The sequence below is a fragment of the Zingiber officinale genome, chromosome 1B (genome assembly GCF_018446385.1).
Source record: "Zingiber officinale cultivar Zhangliang chromosome 1B, Zo_v1.1, whole genome shotgun sequence".
In the NCBI taxonomy this organism is placed as follows: domain Eukaryota; kingdom Viridiplantae; phylum Streptophyta; class Magnoliopsida; order Zingiberales; family Zingiberaceae; genus Zingiber; species Zingiber officinale.
In genome coordinates, this window is record NC_055986.1 from 18,159,155 (window position 1) to 18,176,383 (window position 17,229).

Genomic DNA, 17,229 nt, shown 5'->3' on the forward strand with positions numbered 1-17,229 from the left:
AAATTTTTGTTCAGCTGGATTATTGGGTCACTAATAACGAAACTGAATATGAAACATTGATAGTCGGCTTACAGGCAACGCGACATGTCGGAGACACAAAAGTCCTCATTCACTCGGACTCTCAGTTGACCGCTCAACAGCTATAAGGGACATTCGAGATAAGCAGTGTCTGGCTCAAGCTGTATACAGAAGCCTTCGAGAAGCTGAGAGCAAATTTCTAAGAAGTCATTATACAGAAGATCTCCCGATCAGACAACCAATTAGCAGACGAACTGGCAAAATTAGCTAGTTCATTATCCCCGGTCGTGATAAGCCAGCTGATCGAACAAGTCTCACTAGTGGCGCATAACGACAGGATGGAGGGAATTTCCTTTCCAAATGATTGGAGAACGCCGTTGGTCGAATTCCTCTAGTTCGAAAGCACACCATCCGATCAAGAAGTAGCTCGCCTATTGAAGAAGAGAGTTGGATGATCTACGTTGATCGGGGATCAACTTTAAAAGTAGGCTTTCTCAAGGCCATTGCATAAGTGTTTTGGGTTGGAAGACGTAGAGTACATCCTCCAAGAAGTGCACCAAGGTTAATGCGGAAGTCATCCGGGCGGTCGTTCACTGGTTCGGAAGATTCTCCTGACCGGATATTTTTGGTTCACTCTCCAAGAGGATGTTGCTCAAACAGTAGCCAACTGCCTGTCCTACCAGAAGTATCATAATATCCTGCACTGACTGACCGAGGAGATGAAGGCGTCCACGGTGTCTTGCCCGTTCGACCAATGAGACATGGATATTGTTGGGTCATTCCCCATGGTGACCACTCAGCGAAGATTCCTACTCGTCATGGTGGATTACTTCTCCAAGTGGGTAGAGACCGAACTACTGGTTAAAATAAGTGAACAGATGGTTATCAAATTATATAAGAGAACATCTTGTGTCGGTTCGCCATTCCTCGCCGGCTCGTCTTGAACAACGAGAGACAATTCGCAAGTTGGAGGCTCAGGGAATTTTGCGAAGGCTATGACATCCAGCAAACCTTCACTTCTGTGGCCTACCCCTAAAGCAACGGTCAGACGGAAGTCACTAACCGGGAGATCCTAAGAGGCATACGAGCTTGGCTCGACCATGCATGAGGCAGCTGGATCAACGAGCTCCCCCAATGTTCTGTGGGCCCTCCGCATGACTCGAAAAGAGGCGACCGGCGTAACACTAGACTCATGGAGCTCGACTTGGTGGATGAGGCACGAGATAAAACTACTGTTTGGTTGATGGTGTATCGGCAGCGGATGAAACAGAACTACAACTGAAGGGTGATCTTGAGGTCCTTCCAAGTCGGCGATCTATTGTGGAAGAGAATAAAGTCGGTCGGTGATGTCACCAAGCTCGAGACGCCATAGGTGGGACCTTACAAGGTCATACAAAAACTCCGCTAAGGAGCCTACTAGTTGGAGGATGGAGACAGAAGACAGCTCGAGCGACCGTAGAGCGCGAACCATCTCCAACCCTACAGGGCCTGGTGAGAGGTGCGCGAGTGAATATTTGAAGTACCTGTATGTGTATGTGTGTCTTTTGGATGCAGGACAAACATGAATAAAAATACAAAGTTTTCCAGACTCTTGAGCCGATCGACCAACTTAAAAGTTGAGCGATGATTATAAACTCCTGTCTACTCATTACGACTGTCGAGCGGCGATGTTAAACCCTGGTCTTCGTCAATCGTCAATCAGTGACGTTAAACCCTGGTCTTCGTCAACCGTCGAGCAGAGACGTTAAACCTTGGTCTTCATCAACTGTAGAGCGACAACGTTAAACCCTGGTCTTTATCAATCGTCGAGCGGTGATGTTAAACCCTGGTCTTAATCAACCGTCGATGGGTGACGTTAAACCCTGGTCTTCGTCAACCATCGAGTGGTGACGTTAAATCCTGGTCTTCGTCAACCGTGGAGCAGTGATGTTAAACTCTAGTCTTCTTCAACCGTCGAGCAACGACGTTAAACCCTAGTCTTCGTCAACTGTCGAGTGGTGACATTAAACCCTGATCTTCATCAACCGTCGAGCAGCGACGTTAAACCCTAGTCTTCGTTAACCGTCGAGTGGTGACGTTAAACCCTGGTCTTATCAATCGTCGAGCGATGACATTAAACCCTGGTCTTCATCAATCGTCTAGTGGCGACGTTAAACCATGGTCTTCGTCAATTGTCTAGTGACGACGTTAAACCTTGATCTTTGTCAACCATCAAACGACAACGTTAAACCCCAGTTTTCACCGACCATCGAGCGGCGACGTTAAACCCTAATTTTCACCGACGGTTGAGTGGCGTCCTTAAATCCTTGTCTATATCAGCAGCCGAGTGGCAACTATAAACCTGAGACCAACAAAAAATGGCTTGTCTAAGCAAGTAATACGACGCTGATCGGTGGGCCACGGAGCCACACTTAGAAGTTTTTCACATTATGGTAAGCGGTTCGCAGTCCTATTCGATCCTGAGTGGTAGCACAATGATAAACAAATCAAAAAAATATGAAAAGGAAAAGTCGAATGACGGAGAACGAAGGATTGACATCAAATGAAAAGATTTGCCGAATGGGCGACCATTCATTAACTCTTAATTTTTACAAGTCCAAAAAGGTAGTATAAAAAAGAGAGGGTACGCGGGAGCATACTCACTCAAGATAATTCAAAATATCGTCGGGTAGGGACTCGGTCATCTTGTCCCGACTGATGACCTTGTTTGTCAGAGCGGTTGGAATGTAACCACCGTCTTTCAGTTGGTCGAGCGCCCCATAGATGGTTAGGTTAAAAAGACGGAGCGCTCAATCAGTGAGCTTCTCATTGAAGGTGTCCGAGCAGAGGTAAGCCTTTTTCTGCACCTTGAACCGGTTAGACTCCGTATTTTGGTAAACTTGCAGCGCCGCTCGGGAGGCTTCCAAGTCTGCCTTCAGCGTCGTCAGTTCTGCATCCTTGGCGTCGAGCTGGGCCTCCACTGCTGATTGATCGGTTGACCTTTCCTCTCGCTCAAAATTCAGCGCGGCCTCCGCCTCCTTCAAGTTCTGAGCCACCACTTGAAACTCTTTATTTTTTATCTCCAAGTCTTCGATAGCCTGAAGCTTCCTGGTGTTGGCTGAGTGTATCTTGGATTCGAAAGAGCTGGCATGTTTATTAAGCTGAGCCAATTGCGTAGCCTGCTCGGTGCTTTTGCCCTTCTCCATCTCCAGCAGCTCGAAGCTCTTATTCAGATCAGTCTTTAGTTGGGCCATCTCGGCACTCATCTACTCCATGCGCGTATGTGAAGCCGCTTCTTGACCGCTTGGGGAGCGTAGCTGCTGGATTTTATGCTCTAAATAGGCAAGCCTATGGCACATGGTCAGGCTCTCTACCTAGTACTGCAATGACGACAAAATTATATAAGTCGAACGGACGATTAAGAAGAAAAGAAGGTGCAGTATACATACCCCAATGGACATCTGGGTGTGGCTGTTGGCGAGTCCCCTGGAGCGATAATCACCGCACGGACTTGGGCATCGGCCCATATCTATGCGAGCGGTCCTTGAATCCTGATTTAATGCTTAGGGGTGAGGGACGCTAAGTCGTCCGAGCTACGGTACTCGTTTGTCGGCAAATGAATGATTACTGTTATTTGCCTCTGACTGCTCGGGCCAGAGGGGTCTGAGGTTGCTTGGCCCGAAGATCGAGACGTGGGAGCCGATCAGATGTGAGACACCTGGGCCATCGACAAAGGAGGTGCCATGAAGGCAACTGAAGGCCCGCAAATCGTCCCTTAAGGCAACCCGGACAACGATGATGTTTGGTCATATGATATAGGTGCAGGGAGTTCTATGACTCCCTGCTCAAGAGGAGGAAGGGAGGTGTCACCCCACTCCGAAGAGGGTCGAGAGATGACTGTTGTTGGGGTCTACAAGGCTGAAGTTGCAGATCGGAAGGACCCCTTCGTTCAATGTCTCTTGCGTTGTCAAAGGGGCTCGTCGGAGATGACCGACTCTAAGGCGACCGCGATAGTGACCATCGACGACCAAGCGGGCGGAAGGTCTGTTGTTGCAACCACTACGTCTCTTGCGGCTATCTGACTTCTTCCAACTCCACTCCCCAGCACCTATGTTCCCTCGTCGCCGAGTAGATCTTCGTTGGAGCCAACCGGCTGCAAACCACAGCTCTCCAGCTTGGCTACGGCCGCAGCATTAATCTCTGCATCCGTGAGCTTGCACTTGCCGGCCAAATGCGCTCGCAACATGATTCGAGCTGCACAAAAGGAGGAAAATTAGTTAGATTCAAAGGTTAAGAGAAATAAAGAGCATACCTAGGCTGGACGGAAGCTTTGTGCGAATCGGGCTCAAGCTGAACACGTAGAGGACGCCCTCCAACAACAACTAATAGATGTGGTACTTCTAACTGGCCAAACTTGAAGCTACATGGAGATAGTCCGATCAGCTTTTGTACTTCTTGAGCTCCAGAGAATTCGACACTTCAAGCTATCAGCTGGTCGAGAAATCTGGCCGCTCGGGAAGGCGAACAAAGAAGAAGTAGTCTTTCCAATCCTTGTTGGAGAACGAGATCTTATCAAAGAAAACTAAGCCCACTTGGGTTTGGAAGAGAAAAGTCCTCGGCTCGGATAATTTTGGATAATAGAAATAATAGAGGAGTCGAGGGGTCAGAGGAATGTCGTGCAGGTGGAACAGGACGATGACCCCGCACAGCAGCTAAAAGGAGTTTGACATTAATTGATGGAAAGAAATGTGGACATATTTACAAACGGTGGAAAAAGGGGTGGACCGGGAACTGTAGACCGGCACTGAACTGGTCCCTAAAGAAACATAAAGAACCCGACGGTGGTTCATGTGGCCGATCAGAAGCAAAAGGAAGAACGATTTGGTAATCAGGGGGAAACTCATAAGCGGATTGCAAGCTCTCAGCGTTGCCCTCATCGAACTTGGACTCGATGGAAGTGTACCAGAGTCCAGGGATGGAGGCAGGGGTTGTGAAGAGCTAGCCATCGAAAATGAGGGGGACGACGAAGAACAACGAAAAGATTCGAGCGAAAAGAGGAAGAGGCTTACAGAAAGGATCGTCGGAGAAGAAGCAGCAACGAAGTGTCGTCGGGAAGCTCGAACACAAAGGCACGCGGAGTGAAGAAGACGGCGACGCACGCGGGTTGATCTAGGGTTACAAAAAACTAGGAGGAGATCCGACCATTGAATTCAAAAAGGCGTCTGTCACATCACTAGCGGATATCCACCTGTCACGTCAAACGTGCGGCGGTAGGAAGTGGGACACGTGGCGCTCAGTCACCAGACGACATTAATGAGATTTAATTAAAAGGTATGACCGCGTGGTCGACCGTAATGGCAGAGATTTGCACGGTCTTTGAGAAATCTAGATAACGTCAGGGTGTTCAGCCGATGAGCACAAGGAAAAGATTTTTCGCCAAGTGTTGCCTCCCATTGTCCAAGCGGCACAGATATGTGATTATCATACAGCTGAACGGTCGAGGCACAGTTGGTTTTGAGAGGCTTGGGCCGAACGACATTTACATGACTAGTCGGGCGATGCGAAGTCGAACGATAAAGGCATGGGAGCCACCGAAGACTCTACTGGTCCAGTCAGTCAAACTTGTAGCCTCCTTTGACTAGACTTGAGGCGGAGGCTTGTGATGCGGCGATGGAGGAAGGCCTACCTGGCACGGGGTCAACTGCCAAGGTGGAGGTCAAAGTCAAGGTGGTCAACACACGAGTGTCAAAGGGTCGAACGGAGGATCATGGCCATGGCTGGTCGGGCGGTCAAGCCCCGACCGGTAGGAGATGGGTCCGAGCCGACCCCATTCCGGATCAGGATGATACACAAGATAACCGATGCTCAATATGAAGTAGCAGGACACCAAGGGAAACCACATAGCTGGTCTGAACGGAGCAGAGTCCCTGTCGAGCGGCTACCCCGCTCAGCCAAGCAACGAGACCACTGTAGTATCTCTCGATATTCTTTTGGGAGATAGTGCCGCTGACACGAGGTATGGTCGACAGGCGGATCGTACGACGGAAGCTTCTATTGTCGCGTTAGGGATATACACACTATGTTAAGGTATGGTGTCAGAGATACTTTCCTGACAAGGTCCATTCATGGGACATATGGAAGAGTATGCCCATGTTTTGAGAAGTGTGCACGTTGTCCACCAGGGCTCTTTATAAAGGGGGTCCTTTACCTACAGAGGTACGCATTATTCTTGAGTTATACTATTGCTACTGTTGCTTCGCTTTTCTTCACATTTAGATGATTGACTTGAGCGTCGGAGGACCAACGCCAGGGACCCCTTCCTTGGCCTAACACTAACGCCGTTTGTTTTACTGAGCGAAGTAAAATCCACGTCTAGTTAGTGAAGTCACCACCTCTCAACTTTTCAATTTCACGCTTTCAGATGGAATCAGACAATCTTTACCTTATAAAAATCATTTCAATCTTTTATTTTTTTTTCTAAACCATGAGATCTGTGTTACAGAAAGGAACAATATTAGACTTCTTACAATAGGATTTGAAGTTTTAATATTTAGTTGGAAGTCCTCCTTATCACTACACCAACGGTAGATTCATTTTATATATATATTTTTCTCATTCTAATCTCCTGATTACTTTTTTTTTTTTATTTTTTCTGTCATTTTTCTTTCTCTTCTCTTTCCTCCTATGCATGAAACGTTTTTCTCTTTCTTTTTCTTTTTTTTCTCTTTTACACGTTGATTCTTCTAAAAACATTTAACACTTCTGAGATGTCGAAATAAATAATAGATAACATATTTGAACTCCTTACAACCTCAGAAATCCACAGGAACTAAATGGATGCAATCGGAGCTCTCTAGGTCTATCAGTGAATTTTGATCGAAACTCACTAATAGACATAGATAGCTCCGATTGCACCCATTTCAGTTCCTATAGATTTTTGGGGTTGCAAAGAGTTCAAATATACTATCCATTATTTATTTCAGTTTCTCAGAGGTGTTAAAATGTAATAAAGAAGAATAGTTAAAATTCTCCACGTTGGGCCTGATAGGGAATCATATCAGGCCCAACGTGAGCCTAATAGGGAATCATACCAGGCCTAACGTGAGTCTGATATCATTCTATATCAGTCTCACATTGGGTCTTATATGATTCTCTATTAGGTCCAACTTGAAGAATTTTGATAATTATTTCTTATTACATTTTAACACATCTGAGAAGTTGAAATAAACAATGGATAACATATTTGAACTCATTGCAATTCAAGAAATCTATAGGAATTAAAATGGATGCAATCAGAGTTCTTTAAGTCCATCAGTGAGTTTCGATCAAAATCCATTTATGGACCTAGAGAGCTCCGATTGTACCCATTTAAGTTCATATGGATTTCTTGTGTTGTAAGGAGTTCAAATATGCTATCCATTATTTATTTTGGCTTCTCAGAGGTGTTAAAATATTTTAAAAAATCGATATGCAAAAGAGGAAAAAAAAAAGAAAGGAAAAAAAGAAATGTTATATGTATAGGAAAAAAAATAAGAAAGAGAAATGATAGAGAAAATAAAAAAAAAAGTAATTTGAAGAATAGAAGGATAAAAGCACCTTTTTTTTATAACATATGACTTTTGATAAATTTAAAAATTTGGATACATCATCTAGTAAATTGCCGAAAATTAAATCGACAAAGCTCCGACGAACAGCACTAGATAGAACACTTCAAGTTATTCGACACTTCATCCGAAAAAGTTGGAAGGATCAGAAGACAAAACCGGATCAAACTCCACATGATTCAACGTGAAACTCGGGTTTATATTCAGCGAATTGACGGTGGAAGCCGCAGCAGACACAGTCTCGGTGAGCTCTGACTCCGAAGCATTCGGAGCTACAACTTGAGACGGGAAGAAATTGGAGGTAGCAGGCGAAGTGAACGGTAAAGGGAAGCTCCCCATGTAGCCACTGTTCTCTGAGGCTGTTGTTGATGATAATATGAGATTTTGAGTGGAAGGGCCAGTGATTGGGGTGGAGTCGTAAGGGAAGGAGAAGGACAAGGCCATGGTTTGTTTCTGCTGCTCATGGCGAGGGCGTCCTGTGTCATAGAGCTGATCTGGTGCAGGAATTGGAGGTTCTTGCAGCATCTGCAGGCAAGTGTGCTGGCCGCGGTAAGTGATGTCGAAGACGCAGGGGTCATCGTCGGATCTCTGCACTTGCTTTGTAGCAAGGCAGCCGGCGGTGTTCCGGTGAGTGCATCTATAGTAGCCTCTGCAAAATATCATTTAAAATAAGGTTAATTTTTGTTTAATTTTTTTTTAGGTAATATGCACTGAAGAAAGACGAGGAAGTAAAAACAAAGATGAGCAGTGTAACACAAAGTCACTAACTTGACTGTGAATGTAACTGCAGGCCTGCCTGACTTAACCAATCAAACCAAACGGTTACAAATGTCCCAAGTGCCAAAGTGAAGCGAGTGAACTGAATTAACCAACCTTGGATGCACGGCTCCAAGGATTTCCTTCCGCCCATACTTCCTCCAGCTACATCCATCTTCCAATCCCTCGGCCAATCCACCGCTGTCGGTAGTAACTCGAACTTGTCTCTTCCATTTCGGTAAATCTTTCCTGAGAACCCAAAAAGAGAACTTAATTAGAACTTAGAACAGAAATTACAAGCATAATCAGTTAAAGTACTAAAATCACTTATTCTTGCACATCTCCCTGCGTTCATGCTCCTTGACCACCCTCTCCGGGCTCTCACTCCTCGGGCTGCCGCTGTTGGACGGCGGCGGGGAATCGGATGCCGCCACGGGCGACAAAATCAGGCGGTGCGTCCCCTCGGGGCGTGAGATCAGCTTCGCCATGGCAATAGCATTCTCCAAGCTCGATCTTATCTGCTGCAGTCGAGCTCTGCTTTCCTCATTGACGGCGGGGGAGGAAGCAGCAGAAGCCTCCATGAGCTGCCTCGTTTGTCGCTCACCCTGCAACAGCAGATTCAGTAGCAATCTCACATCTCCGTGCTCCATCATTGATTAGCCCAAGAACTCTAAGATGCATGGAAACATAGAGGAGTTATAATGTCTGCGTGTGTGCAGTGAAAGCAAATGGGTTGACCGAGAATGTTCAAACTGAGAGATCAGCTTTCTAGTAGCTTGAATCTTACCCCGCGTTAGGTTTGGCAGCAGACGAGTGCCTTGGTGACGATCGAGTGCCAGGTCAAGAGAGCACCCGGAGTCCGTCACAGACCAAGCGTCCGATAACACCAATTTTGAAAAGAAAGACAAAATCTACTATTTTAAAAATCAATTTATAAAATTAATCACTCTCAACACTCACTCTCTGTGTTCCCCAACTCACACGACACAATATTTCTCAAGCTCCATCTAATTAATTCATCTCTACATCGCCGACTAACTGATCATAAAATTAGTAGCATCGTGGCAAGGATAGAATATTTAGATTATTATATAAATATTTGTAGTTGGATTCTAATTATGATATATTTATAAGAATTTTTATTTTAAATGAGATACATAATCAAAGGAGGTTGAATTTCTAGGTTGTTCGTCACGTGTACTTTTTGATTTATCGATGAAAAACTTTCGTAAGACTTAACCGATTACTCTAGAATTAATCAATGAGATTAAATGAATTTATTATATTTTTTTATAAAATTAAAAAAAATGAGAATCCCAATTAGTCTATTATCTCTGGATGATCGATCCGGTCCCACGGAAGTTCCATCGACTGTTAGGATAAATCGAAAAACGCACGCGATGACCAGTTCAGAAGGTAAGTATCGTTTGGTTACACTCTCCATTTGGAGAAAATTCATGCAAATACGTCATAATTGAAATTCAAACTATGGATGACAATCTAAATATCCTACGATAGTACCATAGCCCGGGACATAGATTTTTATAAAATTAGTAGCATTACAAGGTCGTCGTGTCCATGTCATCAAATAGACATGTGCGCAGACCTGGGATATCGATTGTTGTGTTTCATGAGATTTCATACTGTAGATTTTTTTTTCCCAAAATTAAAAGCAAAAGATTTGATCTTCAAAATCTTGGATATATTTGATCAAATGCGTCATCTCTTTGATTGGAGTTAAACTTGCATACCAAACCACCAGCAAGTGGGATCAACACGTTCTCTTCACTTTTAGGAAGATCGAGGAGAGATTTCCACTTTCATTCTATCTCATTTGTTAACACGTTCTCTTCACTTTTAGGAAGATCGAGGAGAGATTTCCACTTCATTCTATCTCATTTGTTAATTAGCTTATCAGTTGACGGTAGGTAATGTCGTGATTCGCATGGCAACCTACTTGAAAAATATTGTGTAAAATTTTCAACGCACCATGGAGCAGCCACAGCCCGACATGATTTTTTTTCTAAGTGAAAAAATTGTATTCACAATGCAAAATTTCACAGATATCTGCTTGAAAAGAAATGCTTTGCTATCGCAGAGCCGCAAATTGCCTAATGCATGTCGCCCAAGAGCAAACGACCTAATAGAGTGAATGGTGGCCCATGGGCCTTGCCTAGACGCCCTTCATTAGCCGCCCTAGGGATGAATCACGCACGCCGACTGTAATGGGTGACGTCACTTAAGACGACGTAACAAGCAAGCATCAGTTACTTGGCCCCACTCAGAAAAACGAGGTGACTTCGCAGCTGACGGTCTCATCGGCAACTCAGCCGACCCTAATAAACGTCGCCGTGACTTGCCTTCGCAGTTTGCATTCACACGCCGCTCCCCAATTTTTCGCTTCGCTTCGCTTCCGTTCGTCGATCAAATCTCCCCCGCTTCGACGCGCTCGTCTCCGTCGAAATAGGCATGGATCTCCGCAAGATCAAAGTCGCCAACCCCATCGTAGAGATGGATGGTGAGCAGGACCTTGAATCCCCTTGCTTCCCGAGATCTTCTTCTTTTTCTGTCGTTTCCTATTCGTTCACCCAAAGTCGATAATTTCTTTCTACCACTGATTTGGCTATCGATTGGTTGTCAGATATTTTTTCTTGGCAGAGAAAACGGCGATGATTTTTTGTTTAATTTATCGGAAACCCTATACAATAGTAATTTGAGCAATATTATTCTGAATTCGGTAAAATTTATGAAGATTCAATTATTAGGTGTGAAGTGATTTCCTTCTTTTTTTTTTTAAGCAAAGAAATTAGAAAAAGTCACTCCCCTGTTCATCTAGTGAAGCACGACTGCTTCATCTTTAGAAATTGATTGGTATTGAAATGCATTGGGAGGTAAGTTTCCTTAGTAAGCTGGACTTATATCGAACATGTTAGCATATGTGCTTCCTATGGAAGAAAGGAAGAAAAATTTGGGTCAAAGGAAGCATAACACATTTCTAAGATAAGAGTTCTTAGCATGTTTTACCATAGGAGTGTGCATGCCAGGTCTCAGTTTGATATGCTGAATGCTTTTGCATTATGTCTTGAGATTGTTGAACTAACGATTCATATGCCTATTAATGCTTACTATTGTAAGTTGAAACCATTGAGAAGTCACAAGATTTAGAAATTAGATGTATGTTGTTGTCCATCAAATCATTAAAAATTCTCAAATTCATTTACCTTTTACAGTGAGGATAGGGTATAAGACAACCGCAGATCTAATATTCAGATGGAAGAAATAATAGAAAATATATTTAAGATAAAAAATTAAAAGTACAGAATCTTATATGTGTGCCTTTGTAAGAATTGTGTAATAGTCATAAGGTCAGTTCTTCTTCAGAAACTACTATCTAATTATATTTAAAAATGCCCAGTAAGGCTGACAAGATGCTTTTGGTGGATGTATCCTGTAAATACTTTCATTCATTACTATCTAGTTATATCTCTCTTAGGATAAAAGAGAGAAAAAATGTGGAATGTGAAATGGTATGGACGCACTAAAAGTCCTTTAGGCAGCATAATTAAATGAGGTGAATCAAATTATGAGGAGAGAGAGATACCTAGAAGTCTTCACCTAAAAACCTATTGGAGAAAAAAAAACCCAATAGATTTCACTCTTCATGCTTAAGGATACTTATTTCATAGAGCGAGAACCCAATGATTGGTCACTTGATATCCACCTAGGCAAAAAAGTATGCAGTTAACCATCACTACCTCAGTCGACAACTTCCCTTTTTAGTGCAAATGCCAATGTGTTCTTTAATTCAGAAAATTAAAGTTACGTATCAATTGATGAATAAACATATTGCTTGGGTTTTTTTCTCTGTAGCTTAAAGTAAAAAAAGCTAAGCATTTCACCTAATAGGTTGGTCCTTTCTATTTGATGGTCTTATATTTTCATAAATTCTCTTTTTGTGGTTAAAAGATAGGGTGTAGCTGTATGTTTATTCTTGAATAGTTTATATAAATTTCTCAAACTGCATCTCTCAAACCTAACTGGCCTGATTCACCATTGAATCCACTTTATTATGTTCTAGCACATCACTAGATATCACCATCAACTATTTAGTTTTTCTTTTCTTTATTATGACCTCCCCTCTTATTTATTTGCTCAAATATATTTAGTTCGTCATTGCTTTTTAGTTCTAATATTCAATAATACTGTTTCATATTTTTGTTCTTAGTTCTCTCTTATTTATTCATACCTCTTTCTTCATGTCAGCAAAAAATTGAAAATGGATGGTCCTGCATGTAACATGATTATTTTCTAAGAATATACAAGCGTTAAGAATATGTCAAGCTAACATTTTTTTATATTCTATTTCATTGAGATTATTTAAGGCTATCTTGCTATTTATTGTTTTGCATTGTGTTATCTTCTATAGGAGATGAGATGACGCGTGTAATTTGGAGACTAATCAAAGAAAAGGTGAATGATTCTTATTCTTTCAGCTATACTTTACTGATTACTTGCTCAGCCATTTTTTTTGTTTCAACTTATTTTCATCCCACTATTTGAATGCCTTGATATGTTTTGCAGCTTGTTTTCCCATTTCTCGAGTTGGATATAAAGTACTTTGACTTAGGCCTTCCAAATCGTGATGCTACAAATGATAGAGTTACAATAGAAAGTGCAGAAGCTACTCTAAAGTAAACATCACCGAGATTGTTCTGAATCATAAAGTGAAAATCATATTTTAGCTTCATCACCTACTTTTCTATAATTCTGAATATAGTCCTAGTTGGCACGTCTACTAATCTCTTATTTTCCATATCCAATGCAAACCTTTTACTTGACTCTACGTAGAAGTGGTATATGCCATGTAACATCCACTTAATACTTATTCTTGTTTCAGATATAATGTGGCAATAAAATGTGCAACTATTACTCCAGGTAGTGTACAGATAATACAATTCTGATATGAGATTCTATTTTCAGACACATTTGAATTTGATGTTTTGCATCACAAATTTTATCTTACAGATGAAACTCGTGTTAAGGAGTTCAACTTGAAAGCAATGTGGAAAAGTCCAAATGGAACCATTAGAAACATTTTGAATGGTATGACAAGTTGGTTTCTTGAAGCTCAATGCCCACTAAAAGTGTAATATTCATGAACTTTTGCATAAATGTTCTTCCTTTTGCTCCTCCTTTTTTTCCTTTTCAAGGGACTGTATTTAGAGAGCCGATTATATGCAGAAATATACCAAGGCTTGTGTCAGGTACATACCAAAATAAATTGCATACTTCTAGTATATACCTCGATTCTACATCTTGCTTTCCTCTTCATTATTTCTCTACTTCTCCCTCATTCATTGTACCTTGATAGGGTGGTCAAAGCCCATATGCATTGGAAGGCATGCTTTTGGTGATCAATACCGAGCCACAGACACAGTTATTAAAGGACCTGGCAAACTGAAATTGATATTTGGTATGTTCAAATGACTTCATTGTTGAATGTCCTAAACACTGAATTAGTTCTTCAGTCCATACATGCCAGGCAAGATTGTAAATTAATATAATATTCATGAACAAGCTTACTACTTAGTTTGACAAGAGCTTGTTTATATACATTTAATAGTATAAAGTATATAATATAATGAGCTTAGCTTGTTAACGTTCATTAACAAAGCTTGTGAATAATTAGTTAACAAACTTATTATCAATTTATATCAATATTGATTATGCTGTTAATTATTTTTCATTCAAATACATTAAAAATATAATACTATATGAATTTTCTACCACATGTAAAAAAAATGGAAAAACTATACAAGTTTTATTTATTAATGATGTTTGCACTTTGCAAGTGAGTTCAATAAAAAACTAGAACTTGCTTGCACTTGGTCAAACTCAGTTCGGTTCTTTTTTCAGATCCTTTTTTCAAGTATATGAGTAAGGCATGTAGCACATAACAGTTGGTTACCAGCGGTGCTTCTCGTACGGCAAGAGTGTGGTTAACAATTGGGTGGTCTTGACCTCTTCCCTTGACCACAAGACAGTTATTCCTCTTTTAGAATAAAAATTGTTCACTCACCTCTGGAACCCAAAAAGTTACCTACAGACTGGATTCTTGAGGAATTGTTATACTATACATTACTGAATTTAGATTATTAACGTCCTCTTGATTTCAGTTTGTACATGTTGCCTTTGCAGATGAATTCAATGTTATGCCTATTGGTCTTAGTGTAAGGCATTTCTCATTTACTTCTTGTCAATGTAGTTTAAGAAATGATAAATGCTCTTTGCATTAATTTTTTTGTTCAGAATATTTTCAGGATAAAACATTTTTGCTCGTCTCATTTACCGTTTATACCCCTAATGCTAAGTATAACTTGACATCAAAATCACTTCTAAATATTTGTCCTTCCAGTTCATTGTGGTGGATTCATATACTTGGTATAGGAATAACCTTCTTTGTTTTTTATTCACTTGGACAATCCAACAAGCAGTTGACCATACAAATAGGAGATGCCACATCTATCTGACTATAATATTAATTCATTTATGTATATGTTTCTGGACTCCGCTTCATTGTTTCTTTTATTTTGCCCAGAGGGAAAAGAGGAGCAAATTGAGCTAGAAGTGTTTAAGTTCACAGGTGCTGGTGGGGTGGCACTGTCTATGTATAATACTGATGAGGTAATACATCATAGCTACAAATTTTTGCATGTTTATATATGAGTTTAAGTATATTCTGATTCCTCATCTTTCATGAATTGTGTAGTCAATTCGTGCTTTCGCTGAGGCTTCAATGAACACAGCTTACCAGAAAAGGTGGCCACTTTACCTTAGCACTAAGAACACAATTCTCAAAAAGTATGATGGAAGGTATGAGGTTGTTGCTCCTGCAATAGTGTGATAATTTGATGTTTGTGAAGTTTGTTGGCCTAAACATTCTTGCAACACAGGTTTAAGGACATATTTCAAGAGGTGTATGAGGCTCAATGGAAATCTAAGTTTGAGGCTGCTGAAATATGGTTAGTTATAGACATGGCCTTGGTAACTCATCTTTATAAAGAGTTCATTCAGATAATCTTTTGCAGGTATGAACATCGCTTGATAGATGATATGGTTGCTTATGCTCTTAAGAGTGATGGGGGTTATGTATGGGCTTGTAAGAACTATGATGGAGATGTGCAAAGTGATTTCTTGGCTCAAGGTAGGAACACCAACTATTTCTTGAGAAAGTTTCTTTTTTTGGTTAACTAGATTATGGAAAATATTTCATAACTACTTGATTCTTTTTCTGCAGGTTTCGGGTCCCTGGGATTGATGACGTCAGTGCTGGTATTTATACAATAATTTTATAGTTTTATTGCTACAGTTTTTTTGACTATTAGTTTTTTGCATTTAAAATAATTTGAAGAATCACGTATACAGTAGATTTAGTAACAGGAAGACGTATAGAACTCTTAATAAAGAAGAATCGAATAACATCTGGCAGTTTTTCTAAATTCAGATGTGCCCAGATGGCAAAACTATTGAGGCTGAAGCTGCACATGGCACTGTTACTCGTCACTATCGGGTACACCAGAAAGGGGGAGAAACCAGCACAAACAGCATTGCTTCAATTTATGCATGGACACGAGGGCTTGCTCACAGGTGTGCAAGTCTCTTTTCTATGCGAAGGAGATAACTGTGTCATTAGAAACATACCATTTATCTTTAAGTTGTTTGCCCGTGCTAATCAGATTTATGTGGACATTAGCTATATCACAACAATCCGTCTTAGATCTTTTCGGTTATTCATGGGTCATGTCTTCTTCGTTAGCAATAATGCTATATCCCGTAAGGATCTCTGACAAGATTTAGTTGATTTTCTAACAGGGCAAAGCTAGATAATAATGCTGCATTGCTCGATTTCACACAAAAACTTGAGACCTCTTGCATTGGAGTTGTTGAATCTGGGAAAATGACTAAAGATCTTGCTCTTCTTGTTCATGGACCCAAGTATTACACTCATAATTCCAACAGTTTTTGAAGTAAAATTACTTTGAAACAAATTGATAATGCTAATTTTGCTCCTTTTTCTTTTAGGGTTACTCGAGATATGTATTTGAACACGCAAGAGTTTATTGATGCAGTTGCAACAGAGCTCAGAGGAAGACTTTGTAGCAAATCAAAGTTGTAAACCCATTCTTTGCCATCTGAGATTAGACAAAAATAACTTAGTTGCACTTTCCATTGATTCAGGAAAAATTTATGGTTAGATCTCAGTATCCCTTCTTCTGACCTGTTTCTCCTGATGCCTAGTTAATTTCTTATTTTGCATTATATCAGTTGCAGTTGCAGGCCCGAATAAATTGATACCGGATGTACCTCACTATCACGCTAAAGCAATAACGTGCAGTTTAATATGCAAGTGAACAAAATGAATATTCGCTATTTCCCTGGTTCAAGGACGTCTGATGGTAATCTTTATGTTGTATAAACTTGAGTGTTGCACTCACGTGGCTGCGGTTCGAAGTTTGTTCTTGGTCATGCCACTCTGGAAAAAGAACTTTAATGGTGATCTTTATGTTATATAATTAGAGTGTTGGACTCATCTGATTGTGGTGCCAAGTCTTTTGGTCATGTAAACTGCATCTGCAACACAATTAGTCTTGCAATCACAAATTGCACCTTATAGGTCTAAATGGTTTAATCTATTCCACGAGCTTCCCGTTGGAAGATAAAATGGAGATTTTATTTATATCCTTTTCGTCTTGTAGATATTTAAGCACAGGATAATCAAAACATGCAAATTTGTGTCAAAAGGGAAAAATATCATGTTAGTCTGTCATCTATTAAATCTATTTTGAATTTCTATTAAAGTTCCGTTGGTAAT

General features: G+C 41.0%; 2 protein-coding genes across 5 annotated transcripts; one reads left to right on the top strand and one right to left on the bottom strand.

The window, feature by feature from the left end:
- Positions 1-7,620: 7,620 nt before the first annotated feature.
- Positions 7,621-9,231, bottom strand: LOC122043740 (probable WRKY transcription factor 41). Its single transcript, XM_042604357.1, has 4 exons — positions 9,145-9,231; positions 8,685-9,027; positions 8,475-8,606; positions 7,621-8,250 (listed from the first exon to the last, which is right to left on the bottom strand). The coding sequence occupies exons 2-4, from the start codon at positions 9,008-9,010 to the stop codon at positions 7,725-7,727; spliced, it is 984 nt and encodes a 327-aa protein (XP_042460291.1). The 5' UTR covers positions 9,011-9,027; positions 9,145-9,231; the 3' UTR covers positions 7,621-7,724.
- Positions 9,232-10,659: 1,428 nt separating this feature from the next.
- LOC122051877 (cytosolic isocitrate dehydrogenase [NADP]-like) lies at positions 10,660-16,947 on the top strand. Of its 4 annotated transcripts, none has more exons than XR_006131585.1 (16): positions 10,664-10,875; positions 12,784-12,827; positions 12,939-13,048; positions 13,255-13,292; positions 13,383-13,460; positions 13,568-13,621; positions 13,729-13,830; positions 14,956-15,041; positions 15,127-15,230; positions 15,311-15,379; positions 15,446-15,561; positions 15,655-15,689; positions 15,862-16,004; positions 16,230-16,352; positions 16,440-16,607; positions 16,683-16,947. XR_006131585.1 is itself a non-coding variant. In XM_042613205.1 (15 exons), the coding sequence occupies exons 1-15, from the start codon at positions 10,827-10,829 to the stop codon at positions 16,531-16,533; spliced, it is 1,245 nt and encodes a 414-aa protein (XP_042469139.1). In that variant the 5' UTR covers positions 10,664-10,826; the 3' UTR covers positions 16,534-16,611. The 4 variants fall into 4 exon arrangements, 1 of the variants encoding a protein (XP_042469139.1); XR_006131586.1 differs by having other exon boundaries at positions 16,689-16,947; XR_006131582.1 differs by having other exon boundaries at positions 10,660-10,875; positions 15,311-15,561.
- The last annotated feature ends 282 nt before the right edge of the window (positions 16,948-17,229 follow it).

Excerpts from the sequence above, each read along its gene's own strand:
- LOC122043740 (XM_042604357.1), bottom strand. The coding sequence starts at position 9,010 with ATGATGGAGCACGGAGATGTGAGATTGCTACTGAATCTGCTGTTGCAG. Across the intron at positions 8,607-8,684 it reads AGGGAGATGTGCAAGAATAA|GAAAGATTTACCGAAATGGA; the intron begins GTGATTTTAGTA and ends TTGGGTTCTCAG. Across the intron at positions 8,251-8,474 it reads CTTGGAGCCGTGCATCCAAG|AGGCTACTATAGATGCACTC; the intron begins GTTGGTTAATTC and ends GATATTTTGCAG.
- LOC122051877 (XM_042613205.1), top strand. The coding sequence starts at position 10,827 with ATGGATCTCCGCAAGATCAAAGTCGCCAACCCCATCGTAGAGATGGAT. Across the intron at positions 13,049-13,254 it reads AGTGCAGAAGCTACTCTAAA|ATATAATGTGGCAATAAAAT; the intron begins GTAAACATCACC and ends TTCTTGTTTCAG. Across the intron at positions 13,622-13,728 it reads TATACCAAGGCTTGTGTCAG|GGTGGTCAAAGCCCATATGC; the intron begins GTACATACCAAA and ends GTACCTTGATAG.